This window comes from Dipodomys merriami, unplaced genomic scaffold (assembly GCF_024711535.1).
Source record: "Dipodomys merriami isolate MVZ:Mamm:240054 unplaced genomic scaffold, mDipMer1.0.p SCAF_55, whole genome shotgun sequence".
NCBI classification, from domain to species: Eukaryota; Metazoa; Chordata; class Mammalia; order Rodentia; family Heteromyidae; genus Dipodomys; species Dipodomys merriami.
The window spans coordinates 4,561,199-4,582,030 of NW_027206124.1; the positions used below are offsets into that span (position 1 = coordinate 4,561,199).

The following is a 20,832-nucleotide window of genomic DNA, read 5'->3' on the forward strand; positions in this document are numbered from 1 at the left end:
CATGTGGAATAGCTCGAATCACTATGAGCCCTTCTCTCATGTCTTTTGTACTAAAAGCTAAGAAGAGCAAGGCAGGACCTCGAGCTTTGGGAGACATGTCATCCCCTTCCTGTCATCTGGAAATACTCTCTCCTAATCTCACACACACTGAGATGGGAGCTAGGACGAGTATGGCCTTTCTAGTTTGAGCCCTTGAAACCTGGACCACACCATGTATAAAAGCCAATTCTTCCTGGGATTTACTCTGGCCCGTGGTAGCCGGCTCACCAGAGTGTGGATCAGTGGCGAGCAGGCTACCGCAGGGTCTCGTGGGGAATACTAATTCACTACTTCACAATGACTTCCTCCTTTCACAAGAGACTGCTTATCCAATAGATAAATGCTACAACTATAAGCTTGTACCTGGTTTTCAACGTGTAACCTATAACCAAGAAGAGGGAATACAAAGTCTAAAAACAAGTTTTCTCCTTCCCCATCCATATTTATTTTTTGGTGACACTCAAATTTCAACCCAGGGCCCTCTACCACTTAAGCATGACCACAGCCCTCCAACATTTCAGAACAGGGATGCAAGCAAACATATACACAGGGCAGCCCCTTCCAGAAATTATTAGTTTTTTTTTCCTTTTTGGTTGTGGGGCCTGAACTCTCTCTGGAAATTGGGTGCTGTCCCTGCACCCTTCAGCTCAAGGCGAGCACTCTACCACTTGAGCCACAGCACCACTTCTGGTTTTCTAGTGGTTTATTGAAGAGTCTCATGGACTTTCCTGCCGGGGCTGGCTTTAAACCGCGATCCAGATCTCTGCCTCCTGAGTAGCTAGGATTACAGGTGTGAGCCACTAGTGCCCGGCCCTTCCAGAAATTATTAACCAGTCCTAAATGTCAGTAGGACCAATAAGGATTCTAGAGTGACAGCCACACTTCCATGACTGAGTCTGGATAAGAAAAGGCATTTTGAACTGCCAAACCTGCTCAGTGGCAGCTTGCCACACACAGATGTGTAGGGGTCTGGTCCCTAGTCAAACAACAACAAATCAAATCATCAGGGCTGGGATAATGGCTCAGTCAGTGGGTAGAGTGCTTTGCCTTGCATGCATGAGGCCCTGGGTTCGATTCCTCAGCACCACATAAGCAGAAAAAGCCAGAAGTGCCGCAGTGGCTTAAGTGGTATAGCACTAACCTTAGCTGAAGAGCTGAGGGAGGGACGGTGCCCAGGCCCAGAGTTCAGGCCCCACGACCAAAATAAAAAAAAAAAAAAAAAATCAGGTTTATGTAATCTAAACAAACACGCACTGTCACACTTTGTTTAAAATGGAGTATGAATATACTTTTTTATTAGGATGTTCAAGAATGAATAAGACATCTGTGTTTTCATGTGATATAGAATACATCTGCACCCACACTGCAGCAGGAGAAGGTAAGGGCTCCTACAGCCAGTGCTAAGCGGCCACTGAAGAAATCCCCATTGACCCAAAGATAATTTCAGGACTCCACTGTCTCTGCTGTAGCTACCATGTAACTACTATTTTTTCCCCCAGAATCCTTCATTCCAGTATCAATTGACCGTTTTGTCCTTGCTACTTCTGAGTCAAGGCCCAGGTTGACCCACTCCCACCCCACTTACATATTTCTCCTTTGGTATGTTGCTGTCCTACCGCCCTCAGAGGCACGGGTCAGGTGAGAATACAGCATCATATCAAGAGCTTCCAGGGGTAAAGTACACATTAGTAAATGGCTGGACATCCACCTCATCATAGAATACACATCTCCTTCTTAAACAATACATGATCATTCACAAAGAGGGAAATGCAAAGGAAACTCAACCACTGGGCCATGTATGGAGATTATGCATGACAGGCACAAAAGACGCAAAGTGGCAGGTATTTATTCCTGTCCTGCATATAGAAGGGAGTTGGCAGGTGAAAGCTGCAACAAAATCTGTACCTCAGGTTAGGTGTCTCCTTGTTCTTTCTACCTATTTTGGGCATTAGCTCAGTTTTCAAGACAGGATAAAAGGATGACAGAGGACGAAGGGGAGATAGGGGAAAACATTTCTGTAAGACAAACTAAAACAATACAAAAATCTAGAAACCAGATTTAGTACAATACTTTATAATAGAAAGGCATTGAAAATACTACATGCTAACACTGACAATATGATACACGACTTCAGGGGGTGAGGGGGCGTGTGGCTGAGACCAGGGCTGAGGCCAAAGGCTTAGACTAAGAGCCTTTCAATGGACTGCTGAATGGACTGGATCTGCTGCTTCAGCTGAGAGCCTTCTTTGATGGTGACAGAACAGGCAATGACAGGCCTGGAAACCCCGCAGGCTCGCCCCAGGGCCTGCTTAGAGCGCACGAACACGTAGGGCACATTCTTGTCTTCACACAGCAGGGGTAGGTGCAGGATGATCTCCAGGGGCTCAGCATCCGCTGCCATCACAATGAACTCAGATATGCCTCTGTTGAGGGTTTTGGTGGCTGTGGAGACAAGGACAGGAGGCCATGGGCCACATGCAGCTTGGACAGGGCAGCCACAACAAAATAATTTCCAGGGAAAGAATAACAGACACAAGAGAAGTGGGCAAAATGGCCAGGCACAGGTAATTGTCTATCTCAGAGCACCCTGAGACTTGAGACAGTCAAACCTACATCCTGAATCTCACCACTTATTGGTTTGCTTTTGGTCCAGGACCAGGGGATGAACTATCATCACTTACCTGGGTCAACTACAACAAATTCCTTAAGCAGCAAGAAGAGTGTAGTGTAGCACTTTTCTAGTACCTGCCACCAATGTTCAGTTCTATGCTCAAACTCCACCTCCTCAGAAAGGCTGAGTGTCCTATTTAAAAAGATCCTTTTTTTTCATGAACCCTAGGTAAGCATATTCTGAATCAGAGCCAAGATGTAGCATCTCTAACCTAAGTACCTATCTACCTGTCCTGACACCACTGAGCCTAGAGTAGCACAGAGCAAAGTGTGCCATAAGGAAACAAGATGCTCAATTTATCTGTGTCCTCAGCTACCTGAGGATCAAGAACAAGTTCCTGTCCAGTGCCTTCCTGTCACTGGCCACTGCTACACCAGGAACCACAGCATGAAGAGCAGGGCTGAAACCATGAAGACAGATACACCAGCTACATGCTTTATCTTCTTTCAGTAACATAGGTCAACGTGATTCTCATTGGTCCCTGCAAAATGCCCGATGTGGGCTGGGAAGGTGGCTCAGTGGTAGAGTGCTTGCCTTGCATGCAATAGGCCCTGGGTTCGATTCCTCAGCACCACATAAGAAAAAAGAAAAAAGCCGGAAATGGCGCTGTGGCTCAAGAGGTAGAGTGCTAGCCTTGAGCTGAAGAGCTGAGGGACAGCGCCCAGGCCCAGAGTTCAGGCCCCACGACCGGACCCCCCAAAAAAAAAAAGCCCGATGTTTCACTATCTTCAGAGACAAGCCTCCCAGTGATCTACTGGCCATCTGTTTACAACATTCTCTATCATCTGGGCAGAAATGTCATGGCACATATAACTATTCCAATAAAAATTTCACTTGTTAACAAGGACGAAATTCATAGATGTTAAGTACTAAGATATAATGAAAAACAACATTCATTTAGGTGACTATTTATTTTTGTGGTTATGGGGCTTGAACGCTGAGCCTGGGCACTGTCCCTGAGCTCTGCTCAAGGCTAGAGCTCTACCACTTGAGTCACAGCACCACTTCTGGTTTTCTGGTGGCTAATTGGAGATAAAAGTCTCACGAACTTTCCTGCCCGGGCTGGCTTTGAACCAGATCCTCAGATCTCAGCCTCCTGAGTAGCTACCAGTGCCCAGATGACTTTAGAGAGCACCAAGGATTAATAACTACCTTTTGAAAAGAAAGAAAGAAAGAAAGAAAGAAAGAAAGAAAGAAAGAAAGAAAAAGGGTTTATATATGACGAGAAAGAAGGCAAAAATATAGGAAAGTGATGACTCCTTAGTTCACAGTCAGCCTAAACAAGACTATAAAAAAAAAAGAAGGAAAGAGTTGGTTGCTGGTGGTTCACCTAGAATCCTAAGCTACTCAGGAGGCTGAGATCCAAAGACAGGTTCAGAACCAGCCTAGGTAGACAAATTGGAGAGAATCTTATCTCCAACTAACCGGCAAAAATCTAGAAGTGGTAGAGTGCCAGCTGTGAGGGGGAAAAAACTAAAACAAAGCTCAAGGCCTTGAGTTCAAGCCCCAGTACCTCACCCCCCCCCAAAGTACAGAAAAGGGGAGATGAGAAAAACTCAGTCCTTCCTCCAAACTCTAAATCTAGACCAGGGGCTTCAGATGGAGAACGGTGGCATTAACATCCTCCCTAGCAGAACTTCATGGCTGACTTACCCTCATTGGCTCCTTTCCGAAGCTGCTTGTAGTTACATGACTGCTGAACAAGATCTAACAGTTTCTTGGTGAGATGAGCATCTGCAAGAGGATAGGCCTTGGGATTCACATCGGCCTCAGTCTGTGGGGAAATACAAGCACCGGTCAAACCTCACAAGAGGGCACTGCAGACAAATGACTCATCAAAGGGGGGAGATGGAAGAAGGATGAGGGGGAGTGATGGAGGGGATAATAAGTCTGACTGCATTCGAAAAACCAGCCCTGGCAGGAAAGCCTGGGAGACTCCTATCCCCAATTAACTACCAGAAGACCCAGAAGTGGCGCCGTGGCTCCAGTGGTAGAGCTCCAGCCTTGAGTGAAAGCTCAGGGACGGCGCCAAGGCCCCGAGTTCAAGCCCCAGGACTGGCAAGACAAAAAACAAAGCAAAACAAAACCCAACCAAGCAAAAACCCATTGCCGCGCGTGCGGGACGCGTTGATTCCCTGGACAGGCCCCGGGCAGCCGCAGCTGCGCCCGCGCCCGCACTGCGCCGCCCCGCGCCGCGCCGGCCGCCCCATCCGGAGCCCGGCGGCGCAGACAACCCCGCGGCAAGAAGCGCGGCACGCGTCGGGCACACTCACCCTTGCGACTGCCATGGCGCCGGCCATAGTGACCTCCGGCCGGAGCCCAACACAAAATGCCCACCCGAGGGGAGCAGGAAGTGGCGCGGTGATGCCAGCGGAAGTGACCGCCTTCGACCTAAAAGGTCCCGGATGCGACAGGTAAATCCGGTTTGCAGGCAGGTAGCCGGGATCCTTCCGGGCCAGGGCCAGCGCCAGCGCGCCCGGCTGGAGTGGAGGAGGAGGATCTCCACACTCCTAGCTGTTGGCTATTTCAACACGTGGGGGCGGGGGGCCGGGACCCTCGTCTCATTGCACTTTCTATCGTCTCCACAGAGGTTTAATGTATTTGCTGGCGCTCTGAGTGCATTGGGTATTGCGCATTGGGCTTGAACCTAGGGCTGCCACTATCCCTTCGATTCTTTGCTCAAGGTTGGTGCTCTCCCACTACTTCTGGCTTTGGTGGTTTATTGGAGGTAAGAGTCTCACAGACTTTGCTGCCTGTGCTGGCTTCACTTCAGTGATCATTAGATTTCAGTCGGCTAGTATTACAAGCGTGAGCCACTGGTGCCCAGCAATCTATTTTAGGCTTATTCCTAGATACTTCAGGACTTGAGATGTAGCTCAAAGGTAAGATGTTTGTCTAGTATCCGTGGTCTTTGCTGGATCTTTTTTTTTTTTTGGCCAGTCCTGAGCACTGTCCCTGAGCCTCTCTGTGCTCAAGGCTAGCACTCTACCACTTGAGCCATAGTGCCACTTCTGGCTTTTTCTGTTTACATGGTACTGAAGAATCAAACCTAGGGTCTCATGCCTGCAAGGCAAGCACTCTACCACTAAGCCACAAAAGAAAAAAATGTGTCACTCTTTTTTCTCCCTTCACTTTCTTTCTTTCTTCTGGTCGTTGGGGGCTTCACCTCAGAGCCTGGGTGCTGTCCCTGAGCTTTTCTGCTCTACTTCCGGTTTTTAGGTGGTGAATTGGAGATAAGAACTTTTCCAGCTCAGGCTGGCTTCAAACTGCAATCCTCAGTTTTCAGTCTCCTGTCTAGCTAGGATTACAGACATAAGCCACCAGTGCCCAGCTAATGCTTTATATTTTTAAGTATTGATATAATTGGATCAAATCTTCTTTTGTGCCTTCTACTTTTCCTTGTTCTACCACTTTCTTTTTGCCTTTGAATGTATCCTTTTTCATTCTTTTCCTCTCCACTGCTTTTAAGTTTATTCCCTTATATTCTTCCCTTGTCTTTTATTCTTTTAAAGAGACTTGCTAAGTTGTCTTGAACCCTGTGTTCAAGAGATACTTCTTTCTAAGCCTCCCAAGTAGTTAGGACCAAAGATGTACACCCAGTTTTATATACTCAAATAATAGTCAATAATAAAAAAAATTAGGCTCTATTATTTTGTCAATTGATGTATTTTTTTTTTTTTAGTATTGTTGGGGACCAACACTAACACTTGCTAGGATTCTGCACCTGCTAAGTTAAGCGCTCTATCACATTCCCAGCATACTCTTTCTCTCTCTCTCTTTTTGGTCGTGTGGCCTGAACTCTGGGCCAGGGCACTGTCCCTCAGCTCTTCAGCTCAAGGCTAGCACTCTACTACTTGAGCCACAGAACCACTTCCAGCTTTTTCTGTTTATGTGGTGCTGAGGAATCAAACCCAGGACCTCATGCATGCAAGGCAAGCACTCTACCACTGAGCCACCTTCTCCGCCCCAAGCCCACTTTTTTCTCTCCTCCCTCTTCTGGTGCCTGGTGCTAAACTTGTAATCCTCCTGCCCCCGCTTCTCAGGTACTGAAATAAGACCTGTACCACCAGCATGCTTGGCCCTAGACTCAATTTTATTTATTTATTTATTTATTTATTTATTTATTTATTTATTTTTTGGGTCTGGTCGTGGGGCCTGAACTCTGGGTTTGGGCGCTGTCCCCCAGCTCTTCAGCTCAAGGCTAGCGCTCTACCACTTGAGCCACAGCGCCACTTTTGGCTTTTTTCTTTTTGCTTATGTGGTGCTGAGGAATCGAACCCAGGGCCTCAGGCATGCAAGGCAAGTGCTCTACCACTGAGCCACCTTCCCAGCCCCTGGACTCAATTTTAAAACTACAAAAACACTATCTTATAAACACAATTATAACAAATATATGTGTGTACATATATGTATGAATACTGTAAGTCAATTTAAGTCTCTAGCTTATCAGTTTTGTTTTCCTTTGTAAGACAATCCAAAACATGCAAGATTTTAGTCCAGTGCCAGTGGCTTGCATCTGTAATGCCAGCTACTCATGAGGCTAAGATCTGTGGATCACAGTTCAAAGTCAGACCAGGCAAACTCAAGAGACTACTCTAATTAACAGCAAGAAGCTGAAAGTGGAGTTACAGTTCACATGGTAGAGTGCATTTCTTGAGCAGACAAAGCTCCTCAGTGGGTCCTGAGTTCCAGCCCAATAACAGAACTCAAAAAACTCTACAAAGATTTGGACATAACAAATACAGCCACGGGGGCTGGGAAGTTGGCTCAGTGGTAGAGCACTTGCCTTGCATGCCTGAGGCCCTGGGTTCAATTCCTCAGCACCACATAAGCAAAAAGAAAAAAGCCGGAAGTGGCACTGTGGCTTAAGTGGTAGGGCGCTAGCCTTGAGCTGAAGAGCTGAGGGACAGTGCTCAGGCCCAGAGTTCAGGCCCCACAACCAGACCTAAAAAAAAAAAAACAAAACCAAATATAGCCACGGGCTGGGAAGGTGGCTCAGTGGTAGAGCGCTTGCCTTGCATGCATGAGGCCCTGGGTTCGATTCCTCAGCACCACATAAGTAAAAAGAAAAAATCCAGAAGTGGCGCTGTGACTCAAGTGGTAGAGCGGTAGCCTTGAGCTGAAGAGCTGAGGGACAGCGCCCAGGCCCAGAGTTCAGGCCCCAGGACCAGACCCCCCCCCCCAAAAAAAAATACAGCCACATGCTACATTAACACAATGATGGCATACGGAAAGGTAGCTCCATAAACTTATGATGGAGCTGAAAAACACTCATTACCCATGGACCTGTAGCCATTTTAAAAGTCCCAGCACAAGGCATTTCTCTTGTTTGTGGTAATCGTAAGTGTAAACTTGTCTATTATTATGTTGCCAGCGGCATGACAGTATAGCATATATAAGACTTAATAAGCAACTGTTACTGGTTTATATATTTATCACAATGTGTGTTTTATTTTAAAAATTATTTGTAGTGCTGGGGATCAAAGCCAGGGACTTGTGTGAATGCTAGGAAAGCAATCTACCACGGAGTTATACCCCACGGTCTTTATTGTTAAGACTCCTTTTTATGATGTTTACTGTAAAATAATAATCTGCCAGGCCAGCAGCATCCTCTTTCTTTTTTATTTTTATTTTTTTTTTTGGGGGGGTCCGATCGTGGGGCCTGGACTCTGGGCCTGGGCGCTGTCCATCAGCTCTTCAGCTCTAGGCTAGCATTCTACCACTTGAGCCACAGCGCCCCTTCTGGCTTTTTTTTCCTGCTTATGTGGTGCTGAGGAATGGAACCCAGGGCCTCAAGCATGCAAGGTCATCGCTGTACCCCTGAGCCACCTTCCCAGCCCAGCATCCTCTTTCTGTTTTTTTTTTTGGGGGTCCGGTCGTGGGGCTTGAACTCTGGGCCTGGGCGCTGTCCCTCAGCTCTTCAGCTCAAGGCTAGCACTCTACCACTTGAGCCACAACGCCACTTCTGGCTTTTTTCTTATGTGGTGCTGAGGAATCGAACCCAGGACCTTGAGCATGCAAGGCAAGTGCTCTACCACTGAGCCACCTTCCCAGCCCCCCAGCATCCTCTTTCTATGTCTAGTTTACCTCAACTCTTGATTGCATCAAGGCCATGAGAAAGACTGACATTAACATGTACGTTTGAGTTCACAGGTCCACAAAATCAGCTACAAACTGAATTTCCAGGCCAGAACACGTCCTTATCCAAACACGATGCAATGATTGCATACACACTTCCATACCAAGTATGGCTAGATGTGTAACCCCCTGCTTCATTTGATTTCGCGATATCCTCACGCGCTGTCATCCCCATTTTACAGCTGAGGAAAACGGAGTTCAACCTGGGCCCACCTGATTCCAAAACTCTTCACCAAACTATGTTAAGACAATCAGTGGCTGTAGAAGCTATTCAAGCTTTGGGCTCAGCCACATACTAGCTTTCAAAGGGTGCAGAGGTGCGAGGGTGGGAAGGTAATCCCACCAAATGCCACTGGATTAAACTGCACCACGGAGATGAAAGGGTTTTGTAAAACTCCTCCCTCCTCACCAGGTCCCAACTCAAACTAGCGACAGCACGAATTACAACTTCCTATTAACGGGAGATCTATGAACGACACACGCGGTGCTAGCAGGACCTCTGGTTAGCAGCCGGTGTTCCGAAGCTGGCGCCTTCTTGAGCTCCAGGCCATTTCCTCCATTCCCCTCGGCGCTCAGATTTAAATAACCGTCCCTAGGTCCCCAGCACGTGTTAACTCGAGCGGAGCTCTAGGTGCAGGCCGGTAGAAATCTATCACTTCTAACCCCAACAATGGGAATGGGGTCGGTTCAGGTGTATCAGAATCCCACAGTTCCAAACCATCTCCTAGAGACGGGTGGGATCGGGATGGGGGCGCGGAAAGGTGCCTGGCGCCAGTGGCTCACGCCTGTAATCCTTGCCATAGTCAGGAATCCGAGACCTAAGCATCGCGGTTCTTATCGCCAACTGAGTGCCCAAAACGCCAAAACTGGAGCTGTGGCTCAAGTGGTAGAGCGCAAGCCTAAAGAAAAGCAGCCGAGGGGCCGTCCCCAGGCCCTGAGCTCCAGTCCCAGTCCCGGCGCCCAAAGGAAAAGGGAAAGTTGGGCTTCTCCGTGGCCCACGTGGGTGGTTCTTTCCCCCGGGCCGGGCCGCGCCGTCGCCCCGGCTCGTCCGAGGCGCTGAGCCGCACAGTCCCGCCGTGGACGGCGGTAACGTCGGCCCAGACCGCAGCGCGCCAAGCTTCGGCGGCAGCGACGGAACCCCGCGGCCGCCCGGCTTCGAACTCAGGGCCAAGCGACTGGGTTCCGCGGCCAGCGGCGCACACGCGGAGGCCCTCACGGGAGAGCGAGAGGACGGAATCCGGGACTCCCTTCCCGGTCCCCCGGCCCGACGCGCAAACTCACCATGACTGCGATCCGGCGGGCACGCCGCTTCCAGCTCACGAGCAGCCGACGTCAGAGAAGCCGGAAGACCGCCCCAGCGGAGCGGAAACCGCCGTGTGGTGCCGGAAGCGGAAGTGGCGTCACACTAGGCGGGGGCGGGCCTCTCCTTAGAGGGCGTATGCGGAAGTGGCCTCCGACTTTGCTGATTGGATTACGTTGCTGTTTGTATTAGCATCCTGTAACTTACTCAACAGTCACAAAGTAGCTCACCCAGACCAAGCGTTGCTCTGTCATGATTAGGTCGCTCCTTTTTGTGTGTGCCAACCCTGGGGGGCTTGAACTCGGCCTGGGCGCCGTCCCTGAGCTTTTTTTGCTCAAGCCTGGTGCTCTACCGCTTGAGCCACGGCTCCACTTCTGGTTCTTTGCTGGTTGCTGGCTTTGAACTGCCATCCTCAGATCTCAGCCTCCTGGGTAGTTAGGATTACAGGCATGAGCCACTGGCACCTGACTCTAGTTCATATTGAGGACAATCTTGTGCTTTTTTCATAACCATCTTTCTGATTCCATGCGGGTAAGATAATAGGTACTCCAAATGGTTTTCTTCATTTTCAGGTATCTTTTCTCAACTTTTCCCCCATAAGGAATGCAGTTAGAATCTACTGAGTGGGGGATTACAAAAGAATAGCTGAGTTATGGGTGAAGAATAGGGTTTGAATTACTGTTGGTTGTATTTATGGGTGTCTTAGGACATTGGCTTCTGGTCAGCATCTTGTTATTTTTCCAGTGCTGCTAAATTTAGCTTTAAGGTAAACTCATACCTTACAACTCCCTAGAGGTCCTCCTTGAACTTATGCCCCTTTCATTTTTAAATCTCTTTCCAACATGATGCCACACACAACTTGGGATGACCCAAGATGAGAGAGTATCCAAAAGACATAACTGGATCCTGGGATTTTTTACAACTGATAGGGGTTATTTATTTAACCACATCTGGTTACTGTGTCTGAGATATTTAGGGACAACAGAAGACAACAGGAAGGCTTTGAAATGGCTTTAAGGAAAAAATTAATTGCATTAAAGATCCCTGCCTTCATCAAGTTTCACCTCATGAAAATCTCATAATGACTTGTCAAAAAAAGAAAATCTCTGAAGAGTATACATGTATGGCTCCAGTTTAAGAACTTGTGACACGAACTCTGTACTTCACCTGTTAGAACCTGTTTCATATCTCCATATTGTTTGGACTTATCAGCCACCACTGCTGGAGAACCAAACCTATTCATTCCAATTTGCAGTAATATGTCCTTAGTTACTTCTAACTGTCCTTTATACCAATTTATGATTATTATTGGACAATCACATCAGGTCTCCCTTGTAATGACTGATAGAGACATATTTTTATGACCATGAGTAATGACTGACATGGTAAACGTTACATTGTGATTACCTAATTCTTGAGCTAGGTGCAGGTGGTGAATGTCTGTAATCCTAGCTACTCAGGAGCCTGAGATCTGGTTCTTAGCAGGCAGGAAATTCCATGTTTTTGGTTTTTTGGTTTTAATTTTCTTCGATCATGGGGCTTGAACTTAAGGCCTGGGCATTGTCCCTCAGCTTTTTCGCTCAAGGCTAGAGGTCTACCACTTTGATCCACAGTACCACTTCTGGTTTTCTGGTGGTAAATTGGAGATAACAGTCTCATGATCCTCAGATCTCAGCTTCCTAAACAGCTAGGAGTACAGGCCTGAGTCACCAGAGCCCAGCTCCATGAGGCTCTGAACTCTGGGCCTGAACTCTGGGCCTGGGCGTTGTCCCTGAGCTCTTCAGCTCAAGGCTAGCGCTCTACTGCTTGAGCTACAGTGCTACTTTCAGCCTTTTCTGCTTATGTGGTGCTAAGGAATCGAACCCAGAGCCTCATGCATGCAAGACAAGCATTCTACCACTGAGCCACCTTCCCAGCCCTCCTCCATGAGGCTCTTATCTCCAGTTAACCACCAAGAAGCTAAAAGGGAGCTGTGGCTTATATGGTAGAGTGCCATCCTTGAGCAAAAAAGCTGAGACAGTGCCCAGGCCCTAAAATCAAGCATCAGTGTCAGGAGAAAAAAAAAAAAAAGACAAATGGAGGAAGAAGCCAATAGAGAAAAAACAATCAGGCCGGGCACTGGTGGCTCAGGCCAATAATCCTATCTACCCAAGAAGTTGAGATCTGAGGATTGTAGTTCAAAGCCAGCCCAGATGGGAAAGTCCATGAGATGCTTATTTTGAATTAACTACCAGAAAACTAGAAGTAGAGCTGTGGCTCAAAGTGGTAAAACACTGATCTTGAGCAGAAAAAACTCAGGGACAGCACTCAAGCCCTGAGTTCAAGCCCCATGACTGACAAAATAAAAAAAAAATACATCTTGAATACATCTCATTCTCATACATGGAAGGAACTTAATCTCTTTACTCCAGAGAACAGAGATATTTAAAACAAGTTTTAACTTCTCTCCATTCCTTCTAGGCACATCTCCTAACACCATTCTTCCGTACACTGAGGGGACACAGCCAGGATCAGTCGCTGGAGCCGAAGCTCCTTTGTGATGTGGCCTTAGTGACAGAGGTGCTATGAAACAGGGGCTACCCCGCCCCACACTGGCTGAGTCAACCACCCCAATGCTGCCCTTTTGTACTCTTAACATCATCTGCCATGTTGCTGCCGCTGCTGGGTGCCTGTGCTGTAGTGGGGCCATTCCAGGGTCCTGAATGGGAGCCAGTGAGGGGTCTACTCGCCCAAGATTGCAGCTGCAAGGACCCCCGGTGCTGTGGGAACCTGCTGGTCCTGTGCCTCTTTCTGATCTGGCAGATCCGGCACTGTTGGCACTGTATCATCAGGACTCGTTCCTGCAAGAGGAATGCCACCAAGGTAAGGGGAATTCAGATGCCTCTCATCATTATCATCATCATCATCATCATCATCATCATCATCATCATCATCATTATCATCATCATCATCATTGCAGTCACTTGCTACACTGCCCCTTTTCTATCTTCTGCATACTAAAGATGCATGGCAGAGTGGCTCAGACTGGCCAGGATGCTCACCTTCAAAGGCTCCAAACCCAGGAATCATCCTAGACTCCTTTCACTCCCTCATTCCACCCATTTTATCCACCTGCTAGTTGTAAGAGTTCTATGTGCAAGCTAGTATCTCAAATCTGATAGTTACCTCTAGAGACTTCATTGCACCATTCCGGGCAGCGCCACCAGTATGTACCAGCTGGACCTTAGTAATAGCCTTTTGTTTGGTTCTTGTTGCCTCTCTGACAAAGCCACTACAATAAATAAAAAGTGTGTGTGTGTGTGTGTGTGTGTGTGTGTTTGCTGATACTGGGACTTGAACTTGGGGGACTAAGAACCCTTAGCTTTTTCTGCTCAAGGCTAGCACTCTACCACTTGTGCCATAACTCCACTTCTGGCTTTTGATTGTTAGTTGGAGATGAGTCTCACTTTTTCTGCTGTCTTCAAACTGTGGTTGTTAGAGCTCAGCCTTTTGAGTAGCTAGGATTACAGGCATAAGTCACAGAGTGACTAGCTTCACAATGATTTTTTCCTTTCTCTTTCTCTGGCAATATTGAGTTTGAATGCAAGGCCTCATATATGCAAAACAGATGCTGTTTGAGCCACTCCACCAACCCCTTCTCTGTGAAACAAAATTGAGTGGGATTGGAGGCATGGCTCAGGTGGTAGAGCACCAGCCAATGAGCAAAAGTGTCAGATACCAAGTTCAAGTCCTGGTTTCAAACAAAAAAAGTTGAATTTAGAGATAACACACACACACATATTACAAGTGTACATGCCAGTAAGTTTTTCACAAACTGAACATACTCCTGTGCAGCACCTACATTAAGAAGCAGACCACAATCCAGAAACTAGTATGGCTCACTCAAGTAATCCAAAGCCAGCCTGGGCAAAAAGTCTCTGTGACTACTATTGTCTCTTAAGCAACAAAAATGCTGGTATGGCTGAAATGGAAGAGCACCTGTCATGAATGAAAAAAAAATGTTTGAAGCCCCTTGTTCAAGCTCTGGTAATGGCACAAAAACCAAACCAACCACAAAGCTAGGCATAGTGATGCATATCTGTAGTCCTAGCTAACTGAGAGTTGGAGGTCAGCTTGGCAAAGTAGCAAAACCCTATCCCAAAAAACAAAAGGGGCTAGGTGTCAGTGGCTCATGCCTGTAATCCTAGCTACTCAGGAGGCTGTGATCTGAGGACTGCGGTTCAAAGCCAGCCTGGAAGGAAAGTCTGTGAGACAAAACTCTCAGAAAACTGGAAGTGGTGCTGTGGCTCAAATGGTAGAGCTGAAGAGCCCCATGACTGAAAACAAACAAACAAACAAAACGGGGCTGGGAAGGTGGCTTAGTGGTAGAGTGCTTTCTTTGCATGCATGAGGCCGCCCTGGGTTCAATTCTTCAGCACCACATAAGCAGAACGCTAATCTTGAGCTGAAGAGCTGAGGGACAGTGCCTAGGCCCAGAGTTCAGGCCCCATGACAAACAAAACAAAACAAAACACCAAACAAAAAACAAAAGGATTAGGAGTTATGGAATATTTGTCTGGCAATCATAAGGCCTCAAGGAAGAAAAGAGGGAAAGAGAAGAAAGAAAAAGGGAAAGAAGGAAGAAAAAAGAGAAGGAAGGAAGGAAGGAAGGAAGGAAAGTGGGGGGAAGGAGAGAAGGGAAGAAGAGAGGGAGGAGAGGGAAGGGTGATTTGGCGGGAAGGTTAGTTTGTCTTATCTAGCTTAGGGCTTGAATTCAGGGCCTTGGCCTTATACCTGAGTTTTTGTTCTCAAGGCTAGCACTCTACCACTTTGAGTCATAGCTCCACTTCTGGTTTTCTGGTGGTTACTTGGAGATACAAATCTCATAGACTTTCCTGTCTGAGGAGGCTTTGAACATGGATCCTCAGATCTCAGCCTCCTGTGTAGCTAGGATTACAGGCATTGGCATCTGCCTCAAATACTTTTTAATACCAAACACTATGTTATATACTTGCGCATTGCCTTTTCTAGAATATAGATTCCCTGCTTCTATGGATACCTCAGCATCCAGAACAGTACCTGGGCTCAGAGTCTCCTTTTATTTGGGGGGGGGGGGAGGAGCCGGGGGAACGAATATTGTTTCAAGGGAAGCCACTCCTCCTTTTCGGAGCCAAATATCCTGGTAATGGGATTGCTATTCTAGATCTAGGGGGTGGGGTATGTGAACTAAGAGTGTGCAAATTCTAACCTACAGGTCCGACCAAAGAAGCGGGCGATGCCCTCTGAGAGACATGACACTTCCTTTGGGATGCCTTCTCGATTCTTCCATCCTGACAAGCTCAAGGATACTCATGTCCAGCAGTTGGCAGAAAAGCAGAGAAGCCTCCAGAAGCCATGGGTCCAATCCCTACTCTCACCACAGCAGCCGTGTCAGGACCCGCCTTGGGATGTCCACACACTCTCTGAGTCCATTTTTTACACCTCTTCCTTTGCAAGTGCCTGTCTTCTCCCTCAGGACAGCTCTTCAGAAGCAGAGAGGATACCCCAGAGTCTCAGAGATTGCGAGACTCATCTTCGCCTACACACATGCCGACAGGTGAGACAGCTGCTGGTTCACTCCCAGGAGAAGCTGGTGCCAGCAGAACCTGAGGGTAGTTTGAGGTACCCCACCGCCATGACCTTGGCCATGTCCCTCCCAAATCTTTCAGCTCAGAGGCTGCCGTTCTTCCACAGAGCGTTCCTCCCTGATCCTCCCAACCTACAACAGGAAATGCCCACCTGGATGTCCTCGAACAGCCCTCAAGAGAATGAGGTGCCACAGAGTGAAACCCAGGTCCTGGGCAGAGAGAATAGTGGAGAGATACAGGCCCCACGGGGTGTGAACCAGAGAGAGAGCCCAGGAGAGGATGCCTGTGGAATCCAAGAATCCAGGGGCCAACTCTTTGGAGGTTCTAGAAGGAAGGATGGTGTAGTAGCTAAGGCCCTAGGGTACAAAAGCTTGAAGACACTAACAAGTAAAATGGATGGAAAGATCTGGGCACCAGTATGGGAGAACCAGGACCATGGAGGAGTTGAAACTCGAACCCCAATTGCAGAGCAAGGGAAGAAAAACCAGAAAGAGGTTGAAGATAAAAAGGTGACTCAGGCTCACCTAGGAGAGAACCAAGAGGGAGTAAGGTGGAAAACAGATGCTGAGACCCAGACACCAGAGTGGGAGAACCAGGGAAAGACCGGCAGTGAGGAGGTTGTAGAGATTCTGTCATTTGAGACAAAAGAGACCAGGAGGGAGGAAAAAGGAGAAATCCTGCTCCAAGGCTGCACTGGAGGTGAGAATGAGAAGTCCCAGATGCCACAGCAAGACACACGAGACCAGGCTGGCATTGATACTGGTGCAGAAACTGAGGCCGAGGAAAGGAGAAATCAGGACCAGGCTGGAAGCGCAGGTGCTGTACAAACCCAGACATCTGAAAGGGAGAACTTGGGAGAAATCAAACAAGATGATGATGATGATGATGATGATGATGATGCTGATGCTGATGCAGGGGCCCAGGCCCTTGAGTGGGGGAAGCAGGGATGTATTGGAATTGAGAAACTTACTAAAATCCAGACACCAGTGGGGGAGAAGCGAGGTCACAGTGGAAATGAGAAAGCCAGGGACACCTACAAAGTTAGCAGAGAGAACCAGAATCTATCAAGACATGCAGTTCATGGGGGACGGGATAAAGCAAGCCTGGGAAGAGACCGGGAGGCTGAGAAATGCCAGATATCTAGACGGAAAAAGCACAGGGAGATAAGACAGGAGGACTGGGTGGTGATCCAGGCAGCATGGTGGGGAAACCAAAGACTCATAGCAAGTGAAATTCACCGCGAATTTGACATACCACATTGGGGAACTCAGATGCAGCTTGGTGGTGAATTCAGGGCAGAGATTCAGGTACCAGAGAATGACCCGAGAAAGGGTGGAGACGAGGATGGCACATACATCCTAGCACCTGAGGCCAAGAACCAAGGACACTTAAGACGTAAAACTGACGTGGACAATCATCCAGCAGAGAGGAAGTCCAAGATTAGAGATGAGAATGGAATCGATTTTCAGTCACTAGACAAGAGAAACCTGAGAAAGGTTAAAGGTGAAGATGGCCCAGACACCTGGGAACTTGGGCAAGAATATCTGGGTCAACTAAGAAATAAATGTCACCCAAAGATACATATATTGAAGTGGAAGAGTCAAGAACATATTAAAGGCAAGGATGATGAAGATACCCTGACATCGGAGGCAGAAAAATGGGGAGAATTAATGAGTAACTTTGGTGGAGAAATCCATTCATCAGAAGGGAAGAAAGCAGAGCAGGTTGGGAGTGAGAATGATGCAGAAACACATACACAAGACGTGAGAGTCCGGAGAGGAGCTGGAGTGGAGGATGCTACAGAAGTCAGGGAAGCTGGGGAAGGAAGCCAGAGTCAGCTGGGTTGTAATAGAGATGATTACACCCATTGGTCAGAGTGGAAGAACAAGCCAATAGGAATTAAGGATGGAACAGAGAAGAGAAACCAGAGAGAACCAGGAGGAGAGGATGATGTAAAGAAGGAGGGTCGTAGACAGTTGGAGAGTGAAAGGGGGAGCTGTTCCCCAGGCAGGGAGAGCTGGGAGCTTCCTGGAACAGAGAACCCTGCAGAAAAGCAGGCATCCATGAGGAGAGGCCAAAGAAGGGCTAGAGGTGAAGATGGGAGAAAGAGGCAGAGTTTTAAAAGAAAGAAGCAGAGACTGATGCGAAGCAAAGTTAACGGAAAGATCTGTTCAGTGAAGCGGAAGAAGAACCAGGTACAGATCAGAGGTAGAAATGGAGCAGAAATCGAAATGCAGGGGAAGAGAAATGTGAGGAAAACCACAGATGATGGTGGCACAGACACCCAGATACCTGTGGAAGACGACCAAGAACAAGAGAGCCAGACACGAGGGCAAGAAAACCAGAAGAAGGGGGAATTGGAGGATGCTGGAGAAATCCAGGATGTCAGGAACCAGAGAAAGGGCAGAAGGGAGGGGCCTGGAGGGTCTGGAATACCGAGGAGAGGAGACGACAAGCAAGTCAGAGGAAAGGACGCTCGCAGGACCAGTCTCCAAGGTGACTGTTCTGCCAATGCTGTGCCCTCGGGCAGGAAGCATAGCCTGGCACACTCCCCAACTCCCGTTGCCTCTAGATATGAGGCTCTGAAACACAGGCAGACAGTGACAGTAAATAGTGTTGCCTCTGCCCCCCATTCTGAGCTGGAGCACAAAGCTGGGGTCCCTTTGATGGCTGGACTTAGATCCCAAAGAAGACAACCCAGGAACCCCTCCAGCCACACATGGCAGTCCCAGAATCCACAGTCTTCGGCGCTCTCCACCTGCCCTCCTCCCCCATGTGGCCAAGCTCCCCAAGATGCCACAGCTTTGGTGGGTGCCTCCACTGCCCTCCACGTCATACCCACTTGGCCAAGCCTCAGGAAGAGCAAACGGCTGCTACTGGAGTCCCTCATGAGGCGGAGGATTGCACACTTGAGATGGGGCCTCCCTTGGAGGATCCTGGAGTCTTATTTGCTCTTTAACTACTCGAGACCTTGCTCTTTGCCTGTGGCTGAGGTAAGGCTGCCTGGGTTATGCACAAACCAGGAGCTCCAAAGGCATGGTGGCATCCAGAGCTCCATGTCAGGCCTTAAGTCTCCAGAGAGATCCCAAAGCCTTCCACCTCCTGAGAGAAAAAGTGCAAAACTCCCCACACTGGCCAAGCCTTTGGGGACGTGTAGACCCCTCAGGTCAGAGTCAATGGGCAGCGCCATTCCACCCGTGAAGCCCAGGAGAACCAAGCCACCAGGGGGAGCCAGAGAACCACAAGTCCAAGAAGAGGCTGCCAAATCTAAGGTCCTTGCTCCCAGGAGCCCCAGATCGGCTTCAGAGTCTAGGAGCAGGTGTGGCCCTGTGAGAGTACTGGATCTTTCCGTTGAGAACATCAGAGGCCGGGAAATGATCGGGTCAGGGGGCTCCCTGATGGCAGAGGGGGCTTGCAGCAGAGTGAGGATCTCATCCTCCAGGGCTGATCAGGATTACTGGAAGGAGGAGCGTAGGTCCTGGGGATCCCCTGAGCCCTTCAGACCCCAGAGTTGGTCATCTACATACCACAGAAGAGGAAGCTTGGAGGCTGTAAAGGGCAGAGGGCCTGGGGAACAACCTTCCTTCTGTTCCAGGAAGACCTCCAGCCTCAAAGGAAGCATCTACCAGGTTGTGGCCAGGACAAGCATGTCTCTGCCGAGCAACATATCCTGGTCCCCTCCACAGCTGGCCAAGGCCCAGCACTCAGCCCCCAACCTGACCTTGAGAGACCCTATGTTGCTTCCACAAGGGGGTGACCCACATTCAAGGGAGGACATTGTTGGAATTCAAATGGCTTTAAAGAGAGACTCTCAGCCACCAGGGTATTTCTGTGCTGGGGTAGCTTTTCCTCAGATAGAGAGCAACAAGGACGGGGAGACAGCTGAAAAGATAAACTGGGGTCCACGAAATCCACCAGCCCCCCGGAAGCTTGGTTTTATAAAGCGGTTGAAATGCTTTATCTTCCAGTGTGGCTTAAAAAAGTAGGCCACTGGTCCCATGTCCTTACAATGCACCAGAGAAGGAATGAGAGTGAATTACTCATCTCCAGAGCCTCTAATAAAATTGTTTTCTTGGGGTTCTGTAAGGATTTCTTTGGCTTATGTTTTCTGAAAGCTACCTTTGGAAGCTTAACAATACTCTGTGGATGAGGTAGAAGACACTTATCTCCTGTGGTTTTTTGTTTTTATTTTATTTTTATTTAAAAATGTTATTGTAAAGATACTGTACAGAAGGGTTACAGTTACATGATCTCCGGTGGCTTTTGAGATTTGGGGAATGTGGGTCAACCCAATTTTTTTGTGTGTGTGCCAATCCTGGGGCTTGAACTCCGGGCCTGGGCACTGTCCCTGAGCTTCTTTTGCTCAAGGCTAGCACTCTTACCACTTGAGCCATAGTGCGACTTCCAGCTTTTTCTGTGTGTGTGTGGTACTGAGAAATCAAACCCAGGGCTTCAAGCACTCTACCACTGAGCCACATTCCCAGCCCTCATGTCATTTCTTAAGCACTTGTCCAGCATAATCTCATAGAGTTCACTGAGGTTTCTAGTATGGTTCTGTCCTGGTCTAGTCTCAAGCTGATTCTGAGGCTGGATAAACAACCACAAGGTTGTGTGAGTGGGGTACTTGAACTCTGCATGGGACACAATTATTCAGGTAGTTCTGATTACAAGAAAGGGAGGTGATTGTGGGCTGTCCTGCTAGGGTTTTGCTGTCTGTAAACTGATTTCCTGCAAAAAATTTTTTTTGGTCAGTTGTGGGGCTTGAACTCTGGGCACTGTCCCTCAGCTCTTCAGCTCAGGCTAGCACTCTACCACTTGAGCCACAGTGCAACTACTGGTTTTCTGAGTGCTTTATTGGCGATAAGAGTCTCATGGAGTTTCTTGCCCAGCATGGCTTTGAACCGTGATCCTCAGATCTCAGCCTCTTGAGTAGCTAGGATTATAGGTATGAGTCACCGGCGCCTGCTTGCAAAATTTATCCTTAGCTCTTCAATGCTCAAGTATTGTCTTCTGGCGCTTCTCTAGATAAATTCAGCAGGGTTGGAAAAATTCAGCAGGGTGGGGTGCTGGTGGATCAT

The 20,832-nt window shown here is 48.3% G+C and overlaps 2 protein-coding genes across 5 annotated transcripts; one reads left to right on the top strand and one right to left on the bottom strand.

The window, feature by feature from the left end:
• Positions 1-1,301: 1,301 nt before the first annotated feature.
• On the bottom strand, positions 1,302-10,226 carry Snu13 (small nuclear ribonucleoprotein 13). 2 transcript variants are annotated; one of them, XM_069999653.1, is made up of 3 exons: positions 10,130-10,226; positions 4,364-4,484; positions 1,302-2,481 (listed from the first exon to the last, which is right to left on the bottom strand). In XM_069999653.1, the coding sequence occupies exons 1-3, from the start codon at positions 10,130-10,132 to the stop codon at positions 2,219-2,221; spliced, it is 387 nt and encodes a 128-aa protein (XP_069855754.1). In that variant the 5' UTR covers positions 10,133-10,226; the 3' UTR covers positions 1,302-2,218. The 2 variants fall into 2 exon arrangements, with proteins under 2 accessions (XP_069855754.1, XP_069855753.1); XM_069999652.1 differs by lacking the exon at positions 10,130-10,226 and adding an exon at positions 4,984-5,085.
• LOC138811802 (uncharacterized) lies at positions 5,091-19,824 on the top strand. Of its 3 annotated transcripts, none has more exons than XM_069999651.1 (3): positions 5,091-5,124; positions 12,609-13,010; positions 15,382-19,824. In XM_069999651.1, the coding sequence occupies exons 2-3, from the start codon at positions 12,795-12,797 to the stop codon at positions 19,738-19,740; spliced, it is 4,575 nt and encodes a 1,524-aa protein (XP_069855752.1). In that variant the 5' UTR covers positions 5,091-5,124; positions 12,609-12,794; the 3' UTR covers positions 19,741-19,824. The 3 variants fall into 3 exon arrangements, with proteins under 3 accessions (XP_069855752.1, XP_069855751.1, XP_069855749.1); XM_069999650.1 differs by lacking the exon at positions 5,091-5,124 and adding an exon at positions 10,382-10,691; XM_069999648.1 differs by lacking the exon at positions 5,091-5,124 and adding an exon at positions 10,382-10,679.
• Positions 19,825-20,832: the final 1,008 nt, after the last annotated feature.